This window comes from Panthera pardus, unplaced genomic scaffold (genome assembly GCF_024362965.1).
Source record: "Panthera pardus isolate Hobbes unplaced genomic scaffold, ASM2436296v1 HiC_scaffold_10, whole genome shotgun sequence".
Taxonomy (NCBI): domain Eukaryota; kingdom Metazoa; phylum Chordata; class Mammalia; order Carnivora; family Felidae; genus Panthera; species Panthera pardus.
In genome coordinates, this window is record NW_026526655.1 from 71,800,003 (window position 1) to 71,819,338 (window position 19,336).

The 19,336-nt window shown below is 36.8% G+C and overlaps 1 protein-coding gene across 3 annotated transcripts in view; it reads left to right on the forward strand.

Annotated features, from left to right (window-relative positions):
* Positions 1–19,336, forward strand: part of PLA2R1 (phospholipase A2 receptor 1) — a 119,714-nt gene that overhangs the window by 56,423 nt on the left and 43,955 nt on the right. For all 3 annotated transcript variants that reach the window (XM_053908334.1, XM_019457485.2, XM_019457474.2), the window contains 2 exons: positions 6,282–6,454; positions 19,021–19,223. In XM_053908334.1, coding sequence (XP_053764309.1) covers positions 6,282–6,454; positions 19,021–19,223 — 376 coding nt within the window. The remainder of the gene's footprint in view (positions 1–6,281; positions 6,455–19,020; positions 19,224–19,336) is intronic.

Below are 19,336 nucleotides of genomic sequence, written 5' to 3' on the forward strand. Positions count from 1 at the left end.
CACTCCTGTCACTCACCAGTGCCCAACCTTGTAGTTGCTAATTGATTTTCCACTCTTCTGCACAATTGAGCCACAGATTCGATGGGCACAATTAGAACCACCTGCTACAAATTACTTATTTCTTTTGTTATCGGGCAACTGCTCCTGGTATTGGACTTTTTAACACTTTGTGGAATAGAGAGGGAAAGAAAAATAGACCCTTATTTCTGAATAACAGAATGTTATTTTCTTCCTGTTACAAAATATTTTCAGGCCTGGACACTTTACTTCCAGATAGGGCATGACTATAAATCTTGAGTTCCAGAGTTACCATGGATAATTGTCTAAATGCATGTGTATCTAAATTAAAAAATTTTTTTTTCAACGTTTTTTATTTATTTTTGGGGCAGAGAGAGACAGAGCATGAACAGGGGAGGGGCAGAGAGAGAGGGAGACACAGAATCGGAAACAGGCTCCAGGCTCTGAGCCATCAGCACAGAGCCTGACGCGGGGCTCGAACTCACGGATCGTCTAAATTTTAAATCAATCAGCCATGGAATATTTAGTACAAAATAATCCAGGGGCGCCTGGGTGGCTCAGTTGGTTAAGCGTCCAACTTCGGCTCAGGTCATGATCTCGCAGTTTGTGGGTTCAAGCCCTGAATCAGGCCCTGTGCTGACACCTCAGAGCCTGGAGCCTGCTTCAGATTCTGTGTTTCCCTCTCTTTCTGCCCCTCCCCTGCTCTCACTCTGTCTCTCTCTCTCTCTCCAAAAATAAATAAACATTAAAAAAATAAATAATAATAATAATCCAAATTACATTCAATTTTGTGAATTTTACCAATAGTAAGAAATCCTACAATATCTCATTTTCTGCTAGATTTAAATCTGCATTATTTCCAAGCAATTTTACAGCTCTGCTATTTTCCTGCAACCCCCACACCCTCTAAATACATTTGCAGTTAATTTTTTATTGTGATAAAACATAAAATTTATCATTATAACCAATTTTTAAGTGTATAGTTCAACAGCATTAAGTACAGTTTTAATAGTGCACAATCATCACCACCATCCATCTCCCTAAATTTTTGCATCTTTCCAAACTGAAATTCTGTGTCCGTTAAATAACCACTCCCCATTTCCCCTTGCCCCCAGCTTTGGGGAACCATCATTCTACTTTCTGTCTATGAGGTTGACTAAAGTTAACTCGTAAGTGGAATCACATAGCAGTCATCTTATTGTGCCTGCTTATTTCACTTAGTCCAATGTCCTCCAGGTTAATCGATGTGTCAGAATTTTAACATGTGTCAGAATTTCCTTCCTTTTTGAGGCTGAATAATATTCCATAATATGTATATGTCACATTTTGTTCACCCATTCATATAATAGACATGAGATACTTCCACCTTTTAGCTATTGTGAATAATGCTGCTGTAAACATGAATGTACAAATATCTTTAGAGTCCCTGCTTTCAATTCTTTTGGGTCATATACCCAGAAGTGGAATTTCTGGATGATACGATAATTCTATTTTAATTTTTTGAGGAACAGACATACTGGTTTCCATATCAGCAGCACCATTTTACACTCCCACAAGCAGTGCACAGGGGGTTCCAATTCCTCCAGGTCTTAGCCATCCATCTGTTATTTTGTTTTTGTATAATAGCCATCCTGATGGGTATGAAATGGTATCTCATTGTGGTTTCAACTTGCACTTCCCTAATGATTAGTGATGTTGAGTGTCTTTTCATGTGCTTATTGGCATCTGTATATCTTCCTTGGAGAAATGTCTATTCAAGTCCTTTACCTTTTTTTAATTGGAGTGTTTATTCTTTGTTGTTGAGTTGTAGCAGTTCTTTATATATTCTGGATATTACTCCCTTATCAGATACATACTTTGCAAATACTTTCTCCTACTCCATGGGGTGCCTTTTCACTCTGTTGATGTCCTTTGATGCACGAAGTTTTTAATTCTGATTAAATCCAATATATCCATTGTTTTAATTTATTTTTTTAATTTACATCCAAGTTAGTTAGCATATAGTGCAACAACGATTTCAGGACTAGATTCCTTAATGCCCTTTACCCATTTAGCCCATTGCCCCTTCCACAACCCCTCCAGTAACCCTCCATTGTTCTCCATATTTAAGAGTCTATCCATTCTTATTTTGTTGCCGGTGTTTTTGGTGTCATATCCAAGAAATCATTGCCACATTCAGTGTCATGAAACATTTCCCCTATGTTTTCTTCTAAGAGTTTTATAATTTTAGCTCTTGTGTTTGGTCTTTGATTCACTTTCAGTTAATTTTCGTAAATGGTATAAAGAAGAGTCTAGTTGCATTCTTCTGCACGTGGATATCCAGTTTTCCCAACATTAATGTTGAAAAGATTGTCCTTTTCCCATTGAACGGTCTTGGCACCCTTGTGGAAAATCATTGGACTATATCTACAAGGGTTTACTTCTGGGTTCTTTTCTCTATTCTATTAATACATGTCTGTCTTTATGCCAGTACCACACTGTTTTGATTTCTGTACTTTCAACAAGTTTTGAAATCAAAGTTGTGAGACCAACTTTCTCATTAGTATAAATTCAAGCAAGCCAGAAGAATATAAACTAAAAAATGAGAGTGCCCCCTCACCTGCACTCTTTCTCCCTCCAACCAATCCCACTCTTTTCCCATTAACAGTTAACAAAGGTAACTGCCATTAACAGTTTGGAATTTGCTCTTCCAGGTGCATTTCTTGTGTGTACGTTAAGTATCTTTTCTATCTCTTCTGTCTTTTGCAATAAATAATATCCAAAAACTTAAGACTTCTAGTTCTTGAGGCATGCCACCAAAAACTTCTTGTAATAATAATCATGATACATGTCTCCCATTTTAAAACAATGATATTCTATTTCTATTCTTGATTTAAAAGAAAGAGAAGGAATTTATCATTTTTATGTTCATTCAGCAATAGAGTCAGTTATTTGAATACGGTATTAAAAATGTTAACAATCATGTTATTAGAAGAAATCCCATTGCAATCACTCAGTTAAAAACTGAATACCTCCTAACTGTATCACTATATGTAAAGACTACCACTGTTTTTTTTTAATTGTAGTAAGTTCTCTAGTAAAGTTACATCCAGTTCATTACTTTTTTCAATTTCTGGTTTTAGGTAATACAAACATAATCATTAAGTACTGCTGTCTGCTAAGTATAGTATTACTTATAGACAAGGAACATCTTTCTTTTCAAGTACATTGGCTAAATGGATGAAATATTTTCAGAGACTCAAATATAAAATATCTCCTTCGGGGGCATTAAGGAATCTACTCCTGAAATCATTGTTGCACTATATGCTAACTAACTTGGATGTAAATTAAAAAAATAAAATAAACAAATTAAATTAAATAAAATCTTTTTTAAAAAATCTCATTTTGAAGTGTGCATTTTTTGAAATGCAAAATTTATTTTGAAATGAAAAAAATCATCAGTATATATATCCCAAAAATATGTATTACAGTCTTCAAATTGCATTTTTTATTTAAAAAAAAATTTTTTTTAACGTTTATTTATTTTTGAGACAGAGAGAGGCAGAGCATGAACGGGGGAGGGTCAGAGAGAGGGAGACACAGAATCTGAAACAGGCTCCAGGCTCTGAGCGGTCAGCACAGAGCCCGACGCGGGGCTCGAACTCACGGACTGTGAGATCATGACCTGAGCCGAAGTTGGCCGCCCAACCAACCGACTGAGCCACCCAGGCACCCCAAATTGCATTTTTTAATTAAAATGTAATGTTTAGCACCATCAGTAACAATTTGTTAACAAATTGATGATAATTCAAGATATATTTTTCTTATTTACATTGAAAAATGCATATTTGGTTTCTTAACTTTTTTAAGGAGCTGACTGGAAAAAAAATTTTTCCTGATTTTAAGAATTATTTCCCTAAAAATTTGATTTTATAAGTAGTTACACAAACGCAAAGTGTTTTATCATTTGCTTTTCTAAAAGACAACAGTATTTACTTTACTAAACTCTTTGGATATAATATATTATCCTGGTTCAAATAATAAACTAAAAATCTGTACTTTTTGTTCTTAAGTCATAACATTTGAATTAAATAATCTAGTGAAACCAGGCAAAAAGGCCAGATATAAAGAAACTCTGGAATATTCACAAATGCGGAATTCTAAACACAAGGCCAAAAAAGACTTTAAAAGATCATCTGCTCTATTACTTTAAGCCAGAGTTTTCACAACCCTTTTAAGTGTTTGGAACCAAATAGTGAGTGGTAACAAGTATAAAATATACTCTTGTTTCTTTATCGGTTAGAAACAGACACTCAAATGGCTGCATGCTGTGATCCAGAGTTAAGTTCTTAGAGCACATAATTTAAAAGAAAGACATATTTGCTGAATTTCTATATTAACAATGCTATCTTCTAAACAGTACCAAGAGAACTAGAGTTCTGATTTGAAGGTTTTAGGATCTAATGTATGAGTATTATATGCAACTACTTAAAAGATACTTGCCAATTTAAAAAACACAGGGTTTCTATTGTTTTAAGCAATCATAGTGATAAAATAGCAAATCAGAGTGGACTAAATAAATCCAAAACCAACAGGGAACAAAAGGAAAATGTTGTCATGAATAACGATACCAGTGGCCAAGTTTACAGACAATGTTATATCTCTCCATTATCCAATAAATGCCATAGTACAAGGTCATGGAGGAACCAGCAATGTCCCCTGGGTTTAGAACCAGCACAGTGAATAGTAGTCGGGCCATAGCCTGAACGATGCAGTGCCATGCTAGCCTCCTAGGACAGCAGTTTAAGGCACCAGCTGGGCATGATAACAATGCTACTCTGTCTCCGAGGGGAGAAGGAAAAGCAGATTCTAAATTATGAGAGTATGAACCATTGGAAGCATAAGAAAAATTACAATAGCATCTAGACAATGTTTAGTTTTATGTACGGTCCTTTTGAAGGAGGTTTTTTTACATTTAAAACATTTTACATTTACATTTTTTTACATTTACATAAAATTCTGCCACTACAATCTGGTTAAAAAAGAACTTTTCTAGTTTTAGATGTGTGCTATATAGATTATTAATAGAGCACCTACAGAAAATAGTTAGTAAAGCATAATAAAAATCTATATGTCCTGCAAAGATGAGTATCATAGATGCCTAAGATTACTAAATATTGCTAGTGATGTTTATAAGGCAGTTAAAAATTGTACGTCTCCCCCCATTTCCCTTGAAGCTTTTCTACTCTTGAATGACCCCATTGCTTTTGTTTCCTTTAGCAACTTAAAGATGCATGGTAATGAAAAACTTCCAGAACTGGATGAAAAAATTTAATTTGCTTTCTTTTTAGGTTTTCTGGATGATTTCATCAGGCCTTCCCTTTCTCATTGACTCAGCAGTTCTGGCCAAAAGTCATCACTGTTTGAAATGTGTTTCTTTAAAACTTCATGTGTATTGAAAATAAATTTTTCAAGCTTAGCTTAAAATTTCAACGCTAGTTAAATTTTAATACTCACGTTTTTCTATTAGGTATTCATGTGGAAGCATATACACAAATTTTCCAGATTCTGCTTTTGATGCATTCATGTTGGGGAAGGAGCACTGCCACCAATCACTGAACACTAATTCATTCAGCTGTGTGGGGAAAATATTGGTGGGTGTACATCCTTGGATTAGTTCCTAGGGTTTTAAATCTATCTTCAGTGAACATGCCCATCTGAACACATTTGAATAAGCCACGGACTCCATGTGCTTATGAACAAACTGATTTGGGATACATAAAATTGCTACTCCAATCTCTGTTCCATTCTCACTAGGCAAGTGTGGCGGGGGAGGGGGGTGCGGTACATGTGAACTCCATGTTGGCAGACACTCATTTCTTCCCCCCACTGCCAGTTCCCCCCTGCACGCACATTAAACCAAGGTATGTGCTGTGTGGCCTAATTACAAAACAGGGCACTTGCTGTGCCAAGAAATATATTGCTAACTTTATGGGCTTTACCACATATACTCTGAAACTGGAGCTGGACTCTATTCCTTGAAAGAATTAAGCCTTGTCTTTGAGACTCAAATTCTCCTCACTCATCTAATTCTGAGCATTGCAGTGACATTTGGCATGTATTAGTAATGCTCAGGGTCTATGAGTATTTTTCTGCTCCATGTTCTGAAGAATTCGTCAGAAATGCTTATTCTGGTGCCATTCTGTGCAGCTCATTATGCTTTAATGACAATTTTTTTATTGCCCAGGAACTTACTATAACCATTTCCTTTTTCTGTTTTTAAGGTTTGAACAGGCTTTTATTACCAGTTTGATCAGTAGTGTGGTAAAAACGAAGGGCAGTTATTTTTGGATAGCTCTTCAAGATCAAAATGGCACAGGAGAATACACTTGGAAGACAGCAGAGGGTCAGAAGTCTGAGCCGGTGCAGTACACACACTGGAATGCATATCAGCCTCGTAAGTAGAGAGAACTATAACATCACCCCTCCCTCCTGTTTCCTTTGCTCAAAATTCCTTCCACCCCGTGATCCAGCTCCTCTGGTGCTTCCTTAATGTTTTCTTAATGCCTAAATCAATTAAAACAATTACCACAGGTTCTCAGGGGGTGAAATATGGCTGGTCTTTTTTAAAAGTATGATGCATGTGACATTTGACAGGTCCAAGGTGTAAATTCATTGCTCAAGACCACACATGCCTTTATTAGCAGGAAGTCCAGTTTCTTCTTCCTTAAAGGCTTTTCCCCCTCCCCCTCCCCCTGCCCTTGATTGTCCAAGAATATCAGGGGCTTACTCAGCCCAGACTAGTCTGATATACTTCAAAGCACAGTGAATGGGCACATATAGGTACATCTAATCAGTCCACAGCCACAGCCACTTTGCCATGGAATGCTGACCCATTACTTAGGTAACACTCTTGTTAGTCCATCTCCTCCATGGGCTTCTGTTATCCTTAGCCAGGATTTCAGAGTTGCTCTATTAGTTCATCCTCATATTCTCAGCTCTGAATCCCAAAACGTGAAACTGTGCCAGGTTAGTCAGTTCCAGAGAAACGAATGGCTCCAGCCACAAACTACCCTAGAACTAGCCCCTTTGGAACAAGTTTTAGGCCCTTCTTAGGTGACCAGCCTAGACCCAACACACCTTTACATCAGCATGAATTCCTATTTGGATGCCTTGGTCCATTTCTTACTTACGGGCCTCAATCAGGGCTACCCTAAGAGATGATAGGCAATAAGATACCTCTAAATGTGTTCCTGGAGGAAATGGGTTAGGGGGCCTCAGGCTCTTCCCTGAGGAGAGATAGATATTATTATAATACTGTCAAAATAATTTTCTTATATCAAATATATAATGATAATAATTAGTCAAAGGACCAAATATACCAATTAAAAGACAGAGATTGTCAGAGAAGATCAAAAAACAGGACCCAACTGTATGTTGACTACAAGAAACCCACTTTTTATTTTTATTTTTATTCTTTATTTTTTTTATTTTTTTTTAACATTTATTTATTTTTGAGACAGAGAGAGAGCATGAACAGGGGAGGGTCAGAGAAAGAGGGAGACACAGAATCTGAAACAGGCTCCAGGCTCTGAGCTGTCAGCACAGAGCCCAACGTGGGGCTCGAACCCACAGACCGCGAGATCATGACCTGAGCCAAAGTTGGACGCTCAACTGACTGAGCCACCCAGGTGCCCCAAGAAACCCACTTTTTAAAAGAAAGAAAGAAAAAGAAATCCACTTTAAATATAAAGGCACATGTAAATTGAAAGTAAAAGGATGGACAAAGATATACTGTCCAAATACTAATCAAAAGAGAACAGGAATAGCTATATTAATGTCACAGAGCAGACTTCAGAACCAGGAAAGTTTTCAAGGATTAAAAAAAGTGACATTATATTATGGTAACGGAGTAGTACTCTAAAAAGACATAACAGTCCTTAATGTGTATGCACCTAACAACAGAGCGTCAAAATACATGAGCAAAAAAACCTGATAGAATTGCAAAGAGAAATAGATGACGCTATTATACAGTTGGAGACTGTAACATCCCTCTATCAGAAATGGACAGGGGTGCCTGGGTGGATCAGTTAGTTAAGCGTCAACCTTGGCTCAGGTCATGATTTCACAGCTCATGGGTTTGAGTCCCGTGTCAGGCTCTATGCTGATAGCTCAGAGCCTAGAGCCTGTTTTGGATTCTGTGTCTCCATCTCTCTCTGCCCTTCCCTGCCCACATTCCCTCTCCCTCTCTCTCTCTCTCTCTCAAAAATAAATAAACATTAAAAAAATTTAAAAAAAGAAAGAAAAGAAATGGACAAATCCAAGAGACAGAAAATCAGTAAGGACAAAGTTGAACTCGATAGTACTGTCAATCAACAGGATATAATTGATATCTATAGGCTAGTTAATCCATCAATAGCAAATTACACATTCTTCTCAAGCTCACATGAAATGCTCACTAAGATAGACCACATACTGGCCAAAAACCTCACCTTAACAAATTTAAAAGAATAGAAATCATATAATGTCTTCTCTTGGTCCACAGTGAAATTAAACTAGAAACCAACAACAGAAGGATAGCTGGAAAATCCCAAAATATTTAGAGATTAAACAACACATGTCTAAATAACATGTGGGTCAAAGAAGAAATCTCAAGAGGAATCTTAAAACATTTTAAACTAAATGAAAATGGTAATCTAAAATCAGCAATCTCTGGGATGCCTGGGTGGCTCAGTAGGTTGAGCGTCTGACTTCAGCTCATGTCATGATCTCATGGTTCATGAGTTCGAGCCCCACATCAGGCTCTGTGCTGACAGCTGGGAGGCTGGAGCCTGCTTCGGATTCTGTGTCACCCTCTATCTGCTCATCCCCTGCTCACACTTTGTCTCTCTCTCTCTCTCTAAAAAATAAATAAATATTAAAAAAAATAAAATCAGCAATCTAAGTATTAGAAGAGAAAATTAAATCTGAAGTAAGCAGAAGAAAATAAATAATAATAATTAGAGCAGAAATCAATAAAATTGAAAACAGGAACTCCATAAAGAAAATCAACAAAACCAAAACCTGGTTCTTTTAAAAGATCAATGAAATTGATAAGTTTGTAGCCAGGCTCACTAAAAAAAGAGAGAAGACTTGGGGCACCTGGGTGGCTCAGTCATTTAAGTGTCTGACTTTGGCTCAGGTCATGATCTCACAGTTTGTGAGTTCAAGCCCCACACCAGGCTCTGTGCTGACAGTTCAGGGCCTGGAACCTGTTTTGGATTCTGTGTCTCCTCTCTCACTGCTCTTCCTCCACTCATGCTCTGTCTCTCTCTCCTTCAAAAATAAATATAATCATTAAAATTTTTTAAATTAAAAATAAAAAAAGAGAGAAGACACAAATTACTAACATCACAAATAAAAGAGGAGGCATCACTACAGATGCCAGGGACATTAAAAGGATAATAAAAGAATATTATGAACAACTCTATATCCACACATTTGATGACCTAGATGAAATAGACCAATTCCTTTAAAGATATAATCAGCCAAAATACACACAAGAAGAAATAGACTATCTGAATAGACTATCTGAATAGCTATTAATAAAGAAATTGAAACAAAATTCATAACTTTTCCAAACAGAAAGCACCAGGTCCACATTGGTTCACTGGTGAATTCTACCACACATATAAAGAAGAAATTATGCCAGTTCTCTACAATTTATTCCAGAAGACAGAAGCAGAGGGAATACTTCCTGTCTCATTATGAGGCCAGCATTACCCTCATACCAAAATCAAAGATGTTGCAAGAAAAGAAAACTAACGACCAATGTCTCTCACAAACAAAATAGCAAAATCTTCAATAAAATAATAAATTGAATCCAACAATGTAAAAAAGAATTATACACCACAACCAAATGGGACTTATCCCAGTTATACAAGGCTGGTTCAACATTCGAAAATCAATTAGTGTAATCCATCACATCACCAGGCTGTAAAATAAAAGTCACATTATCATATCAATGGATGAAGAAAAATATTTGACAAAATCCTATACCTATTTATTTTAAAAACTGTTAGCAAACTAGGAATAGAGGGGAACTTCTTCAACTTTATATATTTAATTTTTTTTAACATTTATTTATTTTTGAGACAGAGACAGAGCATGAGTAGAGGGGGGAAGCAGATTGAGAGGGGAGACACAGAATCCGAAGCAGACTCCAGGCTCTGAGCTGTCAGCATAGAGCCCAGTGCAGAGCTTGAACTCACAAACTGTGAGATCATGACCTGAGCCAAAGTCAGATGCTCCCTGACTGAGCCACTCAGGTGCCCATCTTTATAAAGAACATCTACAAAACCTACAGATATCATAATTAATGGTGAGAAACTAAAAGCTTTCCCACTAAAATCAGAAACAAGGCAAGGATGTTCCCTGTCAACAGTTCTTTTAAACATTGTACTAGAAGGCCTAGCCAATGTAGTAGGATAAAATAAAATAAAATAAAATAAAATAAAATAAAATAAAATAAATACAGATTGGGAAGAAAGAACTAAAACTTTGTTCACAGATGATAAGATTGTCTATTGACACTTGAACTAATAAGTGATTATGGCAAGATTGCAATATGAAAGATTAATGAACAAAAGTCAATTGCTTTCCTGTATAACAGCAATGAACAAATGGAGTTTAAACTTAAAAACATATTATCATCTATATTATCACCCCCAAAATGAAAAACTCATATATAAATCTAATGGAATATATATAAAATCTATATGAGGAAAACTATACACTTTAATGAAAGAAATCAAAGAACAAGTAAATAAATGGAGAGATATTCCAAGTTCATGGATAGAAAAACTCGGTATCATCAAGATATCAGTTTTTCACAAACTTCCCTATAGATTCAACACCATCCCAATCAAAATCCCAGGAAGTTATTTTGTGGATATTGAAAAGACTGATTCTGAAGCTTATATGGAAAGGCAACAGACCAAGAATAGGCAATTCAATATCGATGTAGAAGAACAAAGTCAGAGAACTGACACTACATGACTTTAAGACTTACTATAAAGCTAGAGTAATCAAGACAGTGTGGTATTGGGGGGGAAAAAAAGACAAGTCAGTTGAACATAAGACAGCCCAGAAACTGACTGACATAAAACATAGAGCTAAATGTGAGTCCCAAAGCTGTAACACCCTAGAGGATAACATAATAGAAAACCAGATGACCTTGGGCAAAACAATGACTTTTTAGATATAACACCAAAGGCACAGTCCATGAAAGAAACAGTTGATTTGCTGGACTTCATTAAAACTAAAGACTTCTGCTCTGAGAAAGCCAATGCCAAGAGAAAGAGAAGACAAGCCACACACTAAGACCAAATATTTGCAAAAACCACATCTGACAAAGGACTGTAATTCAAAGTATACAAAGAATCCTTGAAACCCAACAATAAGAAAATGAAGGACAAGAATTAAAAATGGACAAAAGATCTTAAATAAAGATATATAGATGGCAAGCAAGCATATGAAAATATGTTCAACATCATATGTCATTAGGAAATTATAGATTGCAACAAGATACCACAGCACACCTATGAGAATGACCAAAATCCAAAACACGGGTGAGGATATAAAACAATGGGGACACTCATACATTGCTGGTGGGAAAACAAAATAGCATCCCACTTTCAAAGACAGTTTGATAGTTTCGTACAAAACTAAACATACTCTCACTATATAACCCAACAATCACACTCCTTGGTGTCTACCCAAATAAACTGAAAACTGATATTCACACAAAAATCTACACATGGATTTTTATCGAAGTTGTATTCATACTTGCCAAAACTTAAAATTAATCAAGATGTCCTTTAGCAGGTGAATGGATAAACAAAATATGGGACATCTAGACAATGGAATGTTATTCACTGCTAAAAAGAAATGAGCTATCAAGCCATTCAAAGACATGGAAGAAATTTAAATACATATTACTAAGTGGAAAAGGCCAGTTGAAAAGTCTACAAACTATGTGATTCAAACCATAGGACACTCTGGAAAAGGGAAAACTATGACACAGTAAAAAGATTACTAGTAAAAAGTGGTTTCCAGGGGTCAGGGGGAAGGGAGGGGTTGATAGACAGAGCACAGAGGATTTGGGGGACAGTGAAACTATTCTATATATACACAATGGTGTATATATGTAATTATACATTTGTCCAAACCATAGAATGTACAACACCAAGAATGAAACCTAATGTAAATCATGGATTTGGGGTGGTAATGATGTGTCACTGTAGGCTTTAACAAATGTACCATTGTGGTATGAGATGTTAATAGTGGGGAAGGTTTTACCTATTTGAGGCAGGAGGTATAAAGGAAGTCGGTACTTTCCACTGTTTTGCTATGAATTCAAAATGCTCTAATATACATAGTTTATTATTCTTAAAAAAAACCCTATACTTTAAAAAAATGACTGCAAGGTGAAGTTAAGACAAATCAGATTTTTTGTGTGTAAGCATCGGTTTAGGAAATGTGTATAGAAACTGGTGACTTGCATGGCTCTAAACAAGAAACATCATAATTCACTCAGTAAACAACCTTCTTATTCTACAAATCTGTGAATATTATTAAAATGCAGACAATAGTGAAGTTCCATGTCACACTATTACTGAAAAATAAAAAAAAAAACCTCAGGCTTCATTTCTAATATACCTCGGAATTTTGTTAGGAATGTCTATACCTGTCAAAATAAATTAATACATTTTGAATAGACAAAATCTTGGTTCTTAATGTTACCTTCCTTGGGGCATATTTGGATGTCTAAAATCTGGAACTGAAGCAGAGCTCCTTGTCATTCATAAGTTTCTACTATAATTTATTTGAGTGGCACTACTCTTTTCCTCTTCTCCCTGAAGCAAAAATAATATCATGATGCTCAGTTTGGCTGCTCATGCTGACTGACATTGAGTAAATTGTCTCTGAATAAGATGAAAATGTAAATCTTTTTTTGAAGAAAATAGCAATATAAAAGCCTCTGTGTTTCCTTTTTTCTTTTAAATTGCAGTTTGCAGAAATGCCATCCTAAATCACATTTTTTCCCTGCCTGTCACAAAAGTATCCATTAACTTCGTCCTCATGTCAGAATCTTAATCCAGCCCAGACTGACTATATAAATTGACCACTGAATAGGAAGCCTGCAGTTTTTTTATAAACTTAGCCAAGACTCTGTCTTTATGTCATATCATCAAAATATTCAATCTGTGGGGGAATCACAGTTCTGCCACTTTTTTCAACATTGTATTATGTTCACCAGATAGTGTAATGACCCACCATATACCCATCACCCAGTGTCATCAATTACCAACTCACAATCTATCTTGTTTCATCTATATACTCACCCACTCTCCCCAACACTTCTAATATTTTGTCATAGCAAATCCCAAACATCATATTGTTTCATCCACAAATATTTCAATATCATCTCTAAAAGATAAAGACTTCTTTTTAAAAAATGTGAATATAAGACAATTATTACAGCTAAAAGTAATTAACTATAATTTCATAATATCATAAGTCTTCAGTTAATGCTCACATTTCTAAATGATTCATAATATTATACAACAGATTTCACAGTTTGTCTGAATCAGGATCCAAAAAGGTTTATACATTTGCAGTTGGTTGATAGATCCCCTAAAGTCTATTTTAATCTCTACATTTCCTTCTTCTTTGCCCCCTCCTATTTTTAAAAAATTTTATTTGTTGATGCAAGAGGGTTGTTTGTCCTGCAGAGTTTCCTACAGTCTGGACTTTTTGATTGAATCCCTATATGTTGTTTAATGCGTTACTCTATCCTCTTTATTTTCCATAAAATTGACATTTTTATTTTTAAGAAGGTAGAATCAAAGACATTATATAATTCAGATTTTCTTTTCTTTTGGAAAACCATTTCATAAGTAGTTGTGTGTTCTATCTTAAGGCACATAATGTTCACTTTTCTCACTTTTTGCTATGTTAGAAGCCGCTAATTATCAATGCCTAGATCCATTGATTCCTTAGGGGTTACTTCATAGCTTCCTATCTGGGATATCTTTATAAAGAGATAGTTTCCTGCTATTTTACTAAAACAACAACAGCAAAGAGACTGTGGCACTTGGTATTTTAAGAGAAGTAACTATTCAGGTAAAACAGGAAAACCAGTTTTGATACATACTAACTAGTACCAGTAATTAAAGGGAAAAAATGGGGACTTTCTTATTTAGGAACATTAAATGGGATAACTCCAGAACATTTACCCCAGTTGTCCCAAGTCAATAGAAATCTTCTGCCAGTGACAAAGAAAATGGGATGCCAGTAGAGTAAATCAGATCTCTTTTTCTTGAAAGTGCCCTTCACATAGCAAAGAAAAGTCTGTCCAGCCAGCAGGTAGATAGGCTGATCCATTTTAACGCTTCCTAGAGTTCTGAAATGAGAACAAACATATTCTCATTTCTGGGCACTCTTTGGGTATTTTCATATTTTTTTTGTAATGATGTAAGTAACTGTCATACAAGGTAAAAGTGGGATCAGAGATCTTTACGGAAATGCTGAGATCACACACAGAAAAGAAACATGACTATAGAAAAGGAGGAACATAATTGAGGGGAAGATTCAATCATTGATTCAACAGCTATGTATTGAATGCCTGCCTATTCTGTACCTTGGCATTGTCTCATAGTAGACTTAGTTAAATCTGTTTTCAAATTCTGCATCAAACCCCTCACTGTGTGGCCTTAGGCAAGTTACCAAACCTTTGTGCCCCAATTTTTCCATTAGCAAACTGTAAATACTGATATGATATCTATCTCAGAGTTTTTGAAGTTAAATAAAGACCATATAAAATACCTAACAGCATTCCACGGAAGCTACCCCCATTGCATCACTTTTCTGCATGAAGATGGAGAAAAGGACAGAGCAGAAAGGTGGGTAGATCATATGATCATATGATTTTTTTTCTTTTAGTCTATTGATATGGTGGATTACATTAATTGGTTTTCAAATGTGGAATTATGTTTGCACACCTGGAATAAATCTCACTTGGTCATAGTAAAAAAAAAAAAAATGATGGGAAAGGGTTATTGCAAGGAATGGGAAAATAACTAAACAGACTAAAGAAAAATAATTGTCCAGAGGCTCTGAAGGCCCAGCTACAGTTACCTCCTACCCTGAGGCCACAAATAGATTTTGTTTGTCTGCTTTCAGATATTTGACCAGAGAGGTGAAAAATGGAGGCTTTCTCACCTCAGTTCAATTTATATGGTTAGATAGCTTTGTCAAATGGAAGGGGCTAGAACAGTGAGTTGGAATTTCTTAATTGACCCAAAGTTATCCTATTCGTGTTTTTTTTAATGTTTATTTATTTTTGAGAGAGAGAGTAAGTGCGCGAGCAGGGGAGGGGCAGAGAGATAAGGGACAGAGGATTTGAAGCAGGCTCTGTGCTGACAGCAGAGAGCCCAATGCAGGGCTCTAACTCACAAAACCGTGAGATGTGACCTGAGCCAGAGTCAGATGCTTAACCGCCTAAGCCACTCATTCATGTTCCATGGACAGAGTGAAGGGGGATAGACGGAGGGTAAGGCAGATAAGGAGAATCAGTTTAAATGTGAGATTCACCACTGAGAAACAGAATGATAATTTTTCTCCAATGGGAGATGAGTTATTGAATTTGAGAACAATATCTCTGGGAGAAAAACCCCCTCCACTCCCACCCATACCCTACTTTTCTTATTTGGCTTTTGCAAGCATGCCTACAATATAGGATTATAAATTCGGTTTATATCTCCCTTATCTCAGTCTCCCTTTATTACACTGCTTTACTGCTTCTTTGGGGCTGAGACTCCAAAATTCGGGTCAAATGTTCCATTAAGTTAACCACTTTAGAATCCCAGTAACATTCCCACAGCATTTTCACCTTCATCGTAGTTCACAAACATCTCCTTCTCTACTAATGAAGATGAGTTGAGTATCTATAGTATCTAAAACCAAAGCTATTTAATCATTGTCTGATGTGAAAAAGTAAAACAAAATGCAAAACCAACAACAAAAAAAGTATATTACATTTTAAATTTGCTGAATCGAGCTTTTTAAAAATTCCTTGAACGTGCAGGCAGAACTCATGCCACAAAATCCAAGCTTTTGTAATAAACAGTCAAAAAAGAATAGAAGCAACATCTTAGGGCTGGTTTTAGCCCTTCCTATCTTTCAGGGTGCTTTTAAATACATTATTCCATTTGATCTTCATGAAAACCACTGAGGAAAGAAAGGAATTCTTATCCCCACATTTCAGACAAGGGTTTTTTTGTGTGTGTGATTAATTAACCTGTTTGAATTTTGAGTTACTACATATTTGTGCTAAGACTAGAAGCCCATACTTCAGGTTCCAAGTCAAGGATGCTGGGGAAGGATGATGGAATTGAGAGGGAATGCATGTACCCAGCTCTCTCAACTAGAGCAACTCCATTAGCATATTATGTTTGGGGCTTTCATGTGGATTTCCATAGCTCAATTTCATTACAATCTCATCACTGGGGAGTATGCAACATCCCCTCTATTGTTCAGGACCCAGCTAGATTGTGAGATGCATTCCAAAATTACATTGAACAGGACTGCAAAGCTCCATTCATGACAGATTGCAGTTGCATGCTATAATCTTTTCCCCTTGTGTGGCCCCCAATCTTTCATTCATCTTTAACACTACCTACGTGTTCTGGCCAATGGAGTCGACTAATGGCTTTTTTTTTTTTTAACGTTTATTTATTTTTGAGACAGAGAGAGACACAGCATGAACGGGGGAGGGGCAGAGAGAGAGAGAGACACAGAATCGGAAGCAAGCTCCAGGCTCTGAGCCATCAGCCCAGAGCCCGACGTGGGGCTCGAACCCGCGGACCGCGAGATCATGACCTGAGCTGAAGTCGGACGCTTAACTGACTGAGCCACCCAGGCGCCCCGACTAATGGCTTTTGTATAGACCAACTCTCTTTTGACTTTCTTTGCTTCTATACAGGTCATACTAGTCATGTTTTCTTGTTTACTACCGGACATTTTCACCTTTGTGGGTCTCTCTGACATATCAGCACACACACACACACACGCACACACACACACACACACACGACTGTAGGCTTCTTGTGGATGGCCATGATGCCTGGTGTCTAACACAGTGTGTACACTCAGGATTGCTGAAGACACAAACACTGGTTCTGTCGCCCCCTTATTCTTTCTCCTTTTCCACAAACTCTTCCATTCCTCTAGGAGAGGCTCTTTGTATGTCCTCCTCTGTCTTCTTTCTTCTCTCTTCCCCTCTTCTTCAACCCTCTCTTTAGTCTTTCTGTGAGTGTAAAATAACCACCCATGGCTGACAAGGATAAGTCCAGTTACCATATGTTTAAAAAAAAAATTGAAGCCATTCTTTGTGATGGAAATTAAGTAAAACACATATATAGTCCCAAGTAACTACATTTTTAAAAGTGCCTTTAGGTCCAGAGTCATCAGAGTCCTCAAATGCTCCATCTCTAATTGCTTGCTTTTTTTTCACAAGCATCCCTTGAAAACTCTTTTTCTCTTTTTCAGCCCTCAAAACACAGCTAAAATGTCAGTTGCTGCAAATCCTTTACTGATATCCCGAGGCATACTCCATCACCCCTTCTGAAATCTTCCACAGAAATCTTACTATAGTACTTCACACATTATGTTCAATGCAATTAATGTGTCTATGCCTCACACTAAAATAAGGGCTGGGGGTTGCTTGTTTTATTTTGTTTTGTCCTCCTTTCTCTAGTAGCTAATATACAGACTACCCTGGTATGTAGATATAGATGCACAATTTTGTTGTGGTTGAATTTGATTTAGATAGATGAATGATCACTTTGGCTTCAAGAAAAAAGGTTCACTCTTACTCAATTTTTATTCTATTTTTCAAATGGGATTGTTTTCTATTATTCACTGAAAATTAAGGGGTATTTTTTTTAGCTATCCTACGAGTTGTATAGAGTTAACGACAAACTTGGCACCTTAACTCAACAAAGAAATTGTTTCTATGGAAAAACATGGTTAATTTTCCAAAATGTTCAAACATACACAAAAGAATAGAGCTTCATCCAGAACTAGATGGTCTTTCCCTTTTCCTTAATGTCTGCCTTTATTCCTGCCCCCAGTTTTACTCCATACGTAATTTAGCTCATTCTCTCCACTCTCCCATGGTTGGCAGTTTGGTTTTCTGTGGTGTATCTTGCAGTCTGCCTTGAATCCATCATTTATGTATTTTCCTGGTCAAATCTATTTCTCAGAGGGTAAGCACTATGCATTTTTCATTGTTGATTTTTCACAATGGGGTATGAGAGCATGATGTACAGAGTAAGTGCTCAGTAAATGGTGGGCTAAACTTTTCTCTGCTCAGTTAAAAAAAAGCACAATAATTGGAAGTAGAGGAATGTTGGCATTTGATTGAAATATTGGGGATTTGATTGGCTATGGGGGATATTTCAGTCCCAGGTTAAACAGTGCCTAGTTTTCTATCATTTATCATCTGAGCTCAAAATGTCCAAATTTCAGTCTTCGCAGGCTCTCTTCCCTCACTTTTTCATCTTCTATTCTTTTCTCCAAAGATGAAGAGAAGATAGTCCTGTTGATAAAGCATTCTTTCTCATCTTTATTGTTCTTATGTGGTCTCTTCATTATGAGATGTCAGTTATGCAACACTCCAAAGACCAGTATTCCAAGACCAAAATGTTCTAGTCATTCTGGTATTAAAAAGTGCTGTTTTCAGGGTGCCTGGGTGACTCAGTCTGTTAAATGTCTGACTCTTGATTTTGGCTCAGGTCATGATCTCACAGTTGATGAGACTGAGCCCCACATTGGGCGCTGACAGCATGGAACCTGCTTGGGATCTCTCTCTCTATCCCTCCCCAACTCACATTCATTCTCTCTCTTTCCCTCTCTCTCTCTCTCTGTGTGTCTCTCAAAATAAATAAACATTTTTTAAGTGTTGTTTTCTGCTTTTAGGCTACAGTGGTGGCTGTGTTGTCATGCGAGGAAGGAATCCACCTGGTCGGTGGGAAGTGAAGGACTGCAGACAATTTAAGGCAATGTCCCTGTGTAAGCAACCAGTGGGAAATCAGGAGAAAACGGAGCAGGAAGAGAGATGGCCCTTTCACCCCTGCTACTTGGACTGGGAATCAGAGCCTGGCTTGGCGAGCTGCTTCAAGGTGATGCCAAGGGTATCTAGACATTCTGAATGGAACAAACATTATTTCAGTTTTGTCCATGTATCTCAAATTCCTTTATTCCAGAGCAGTGCCTGGCACACAGCAAGTACTTA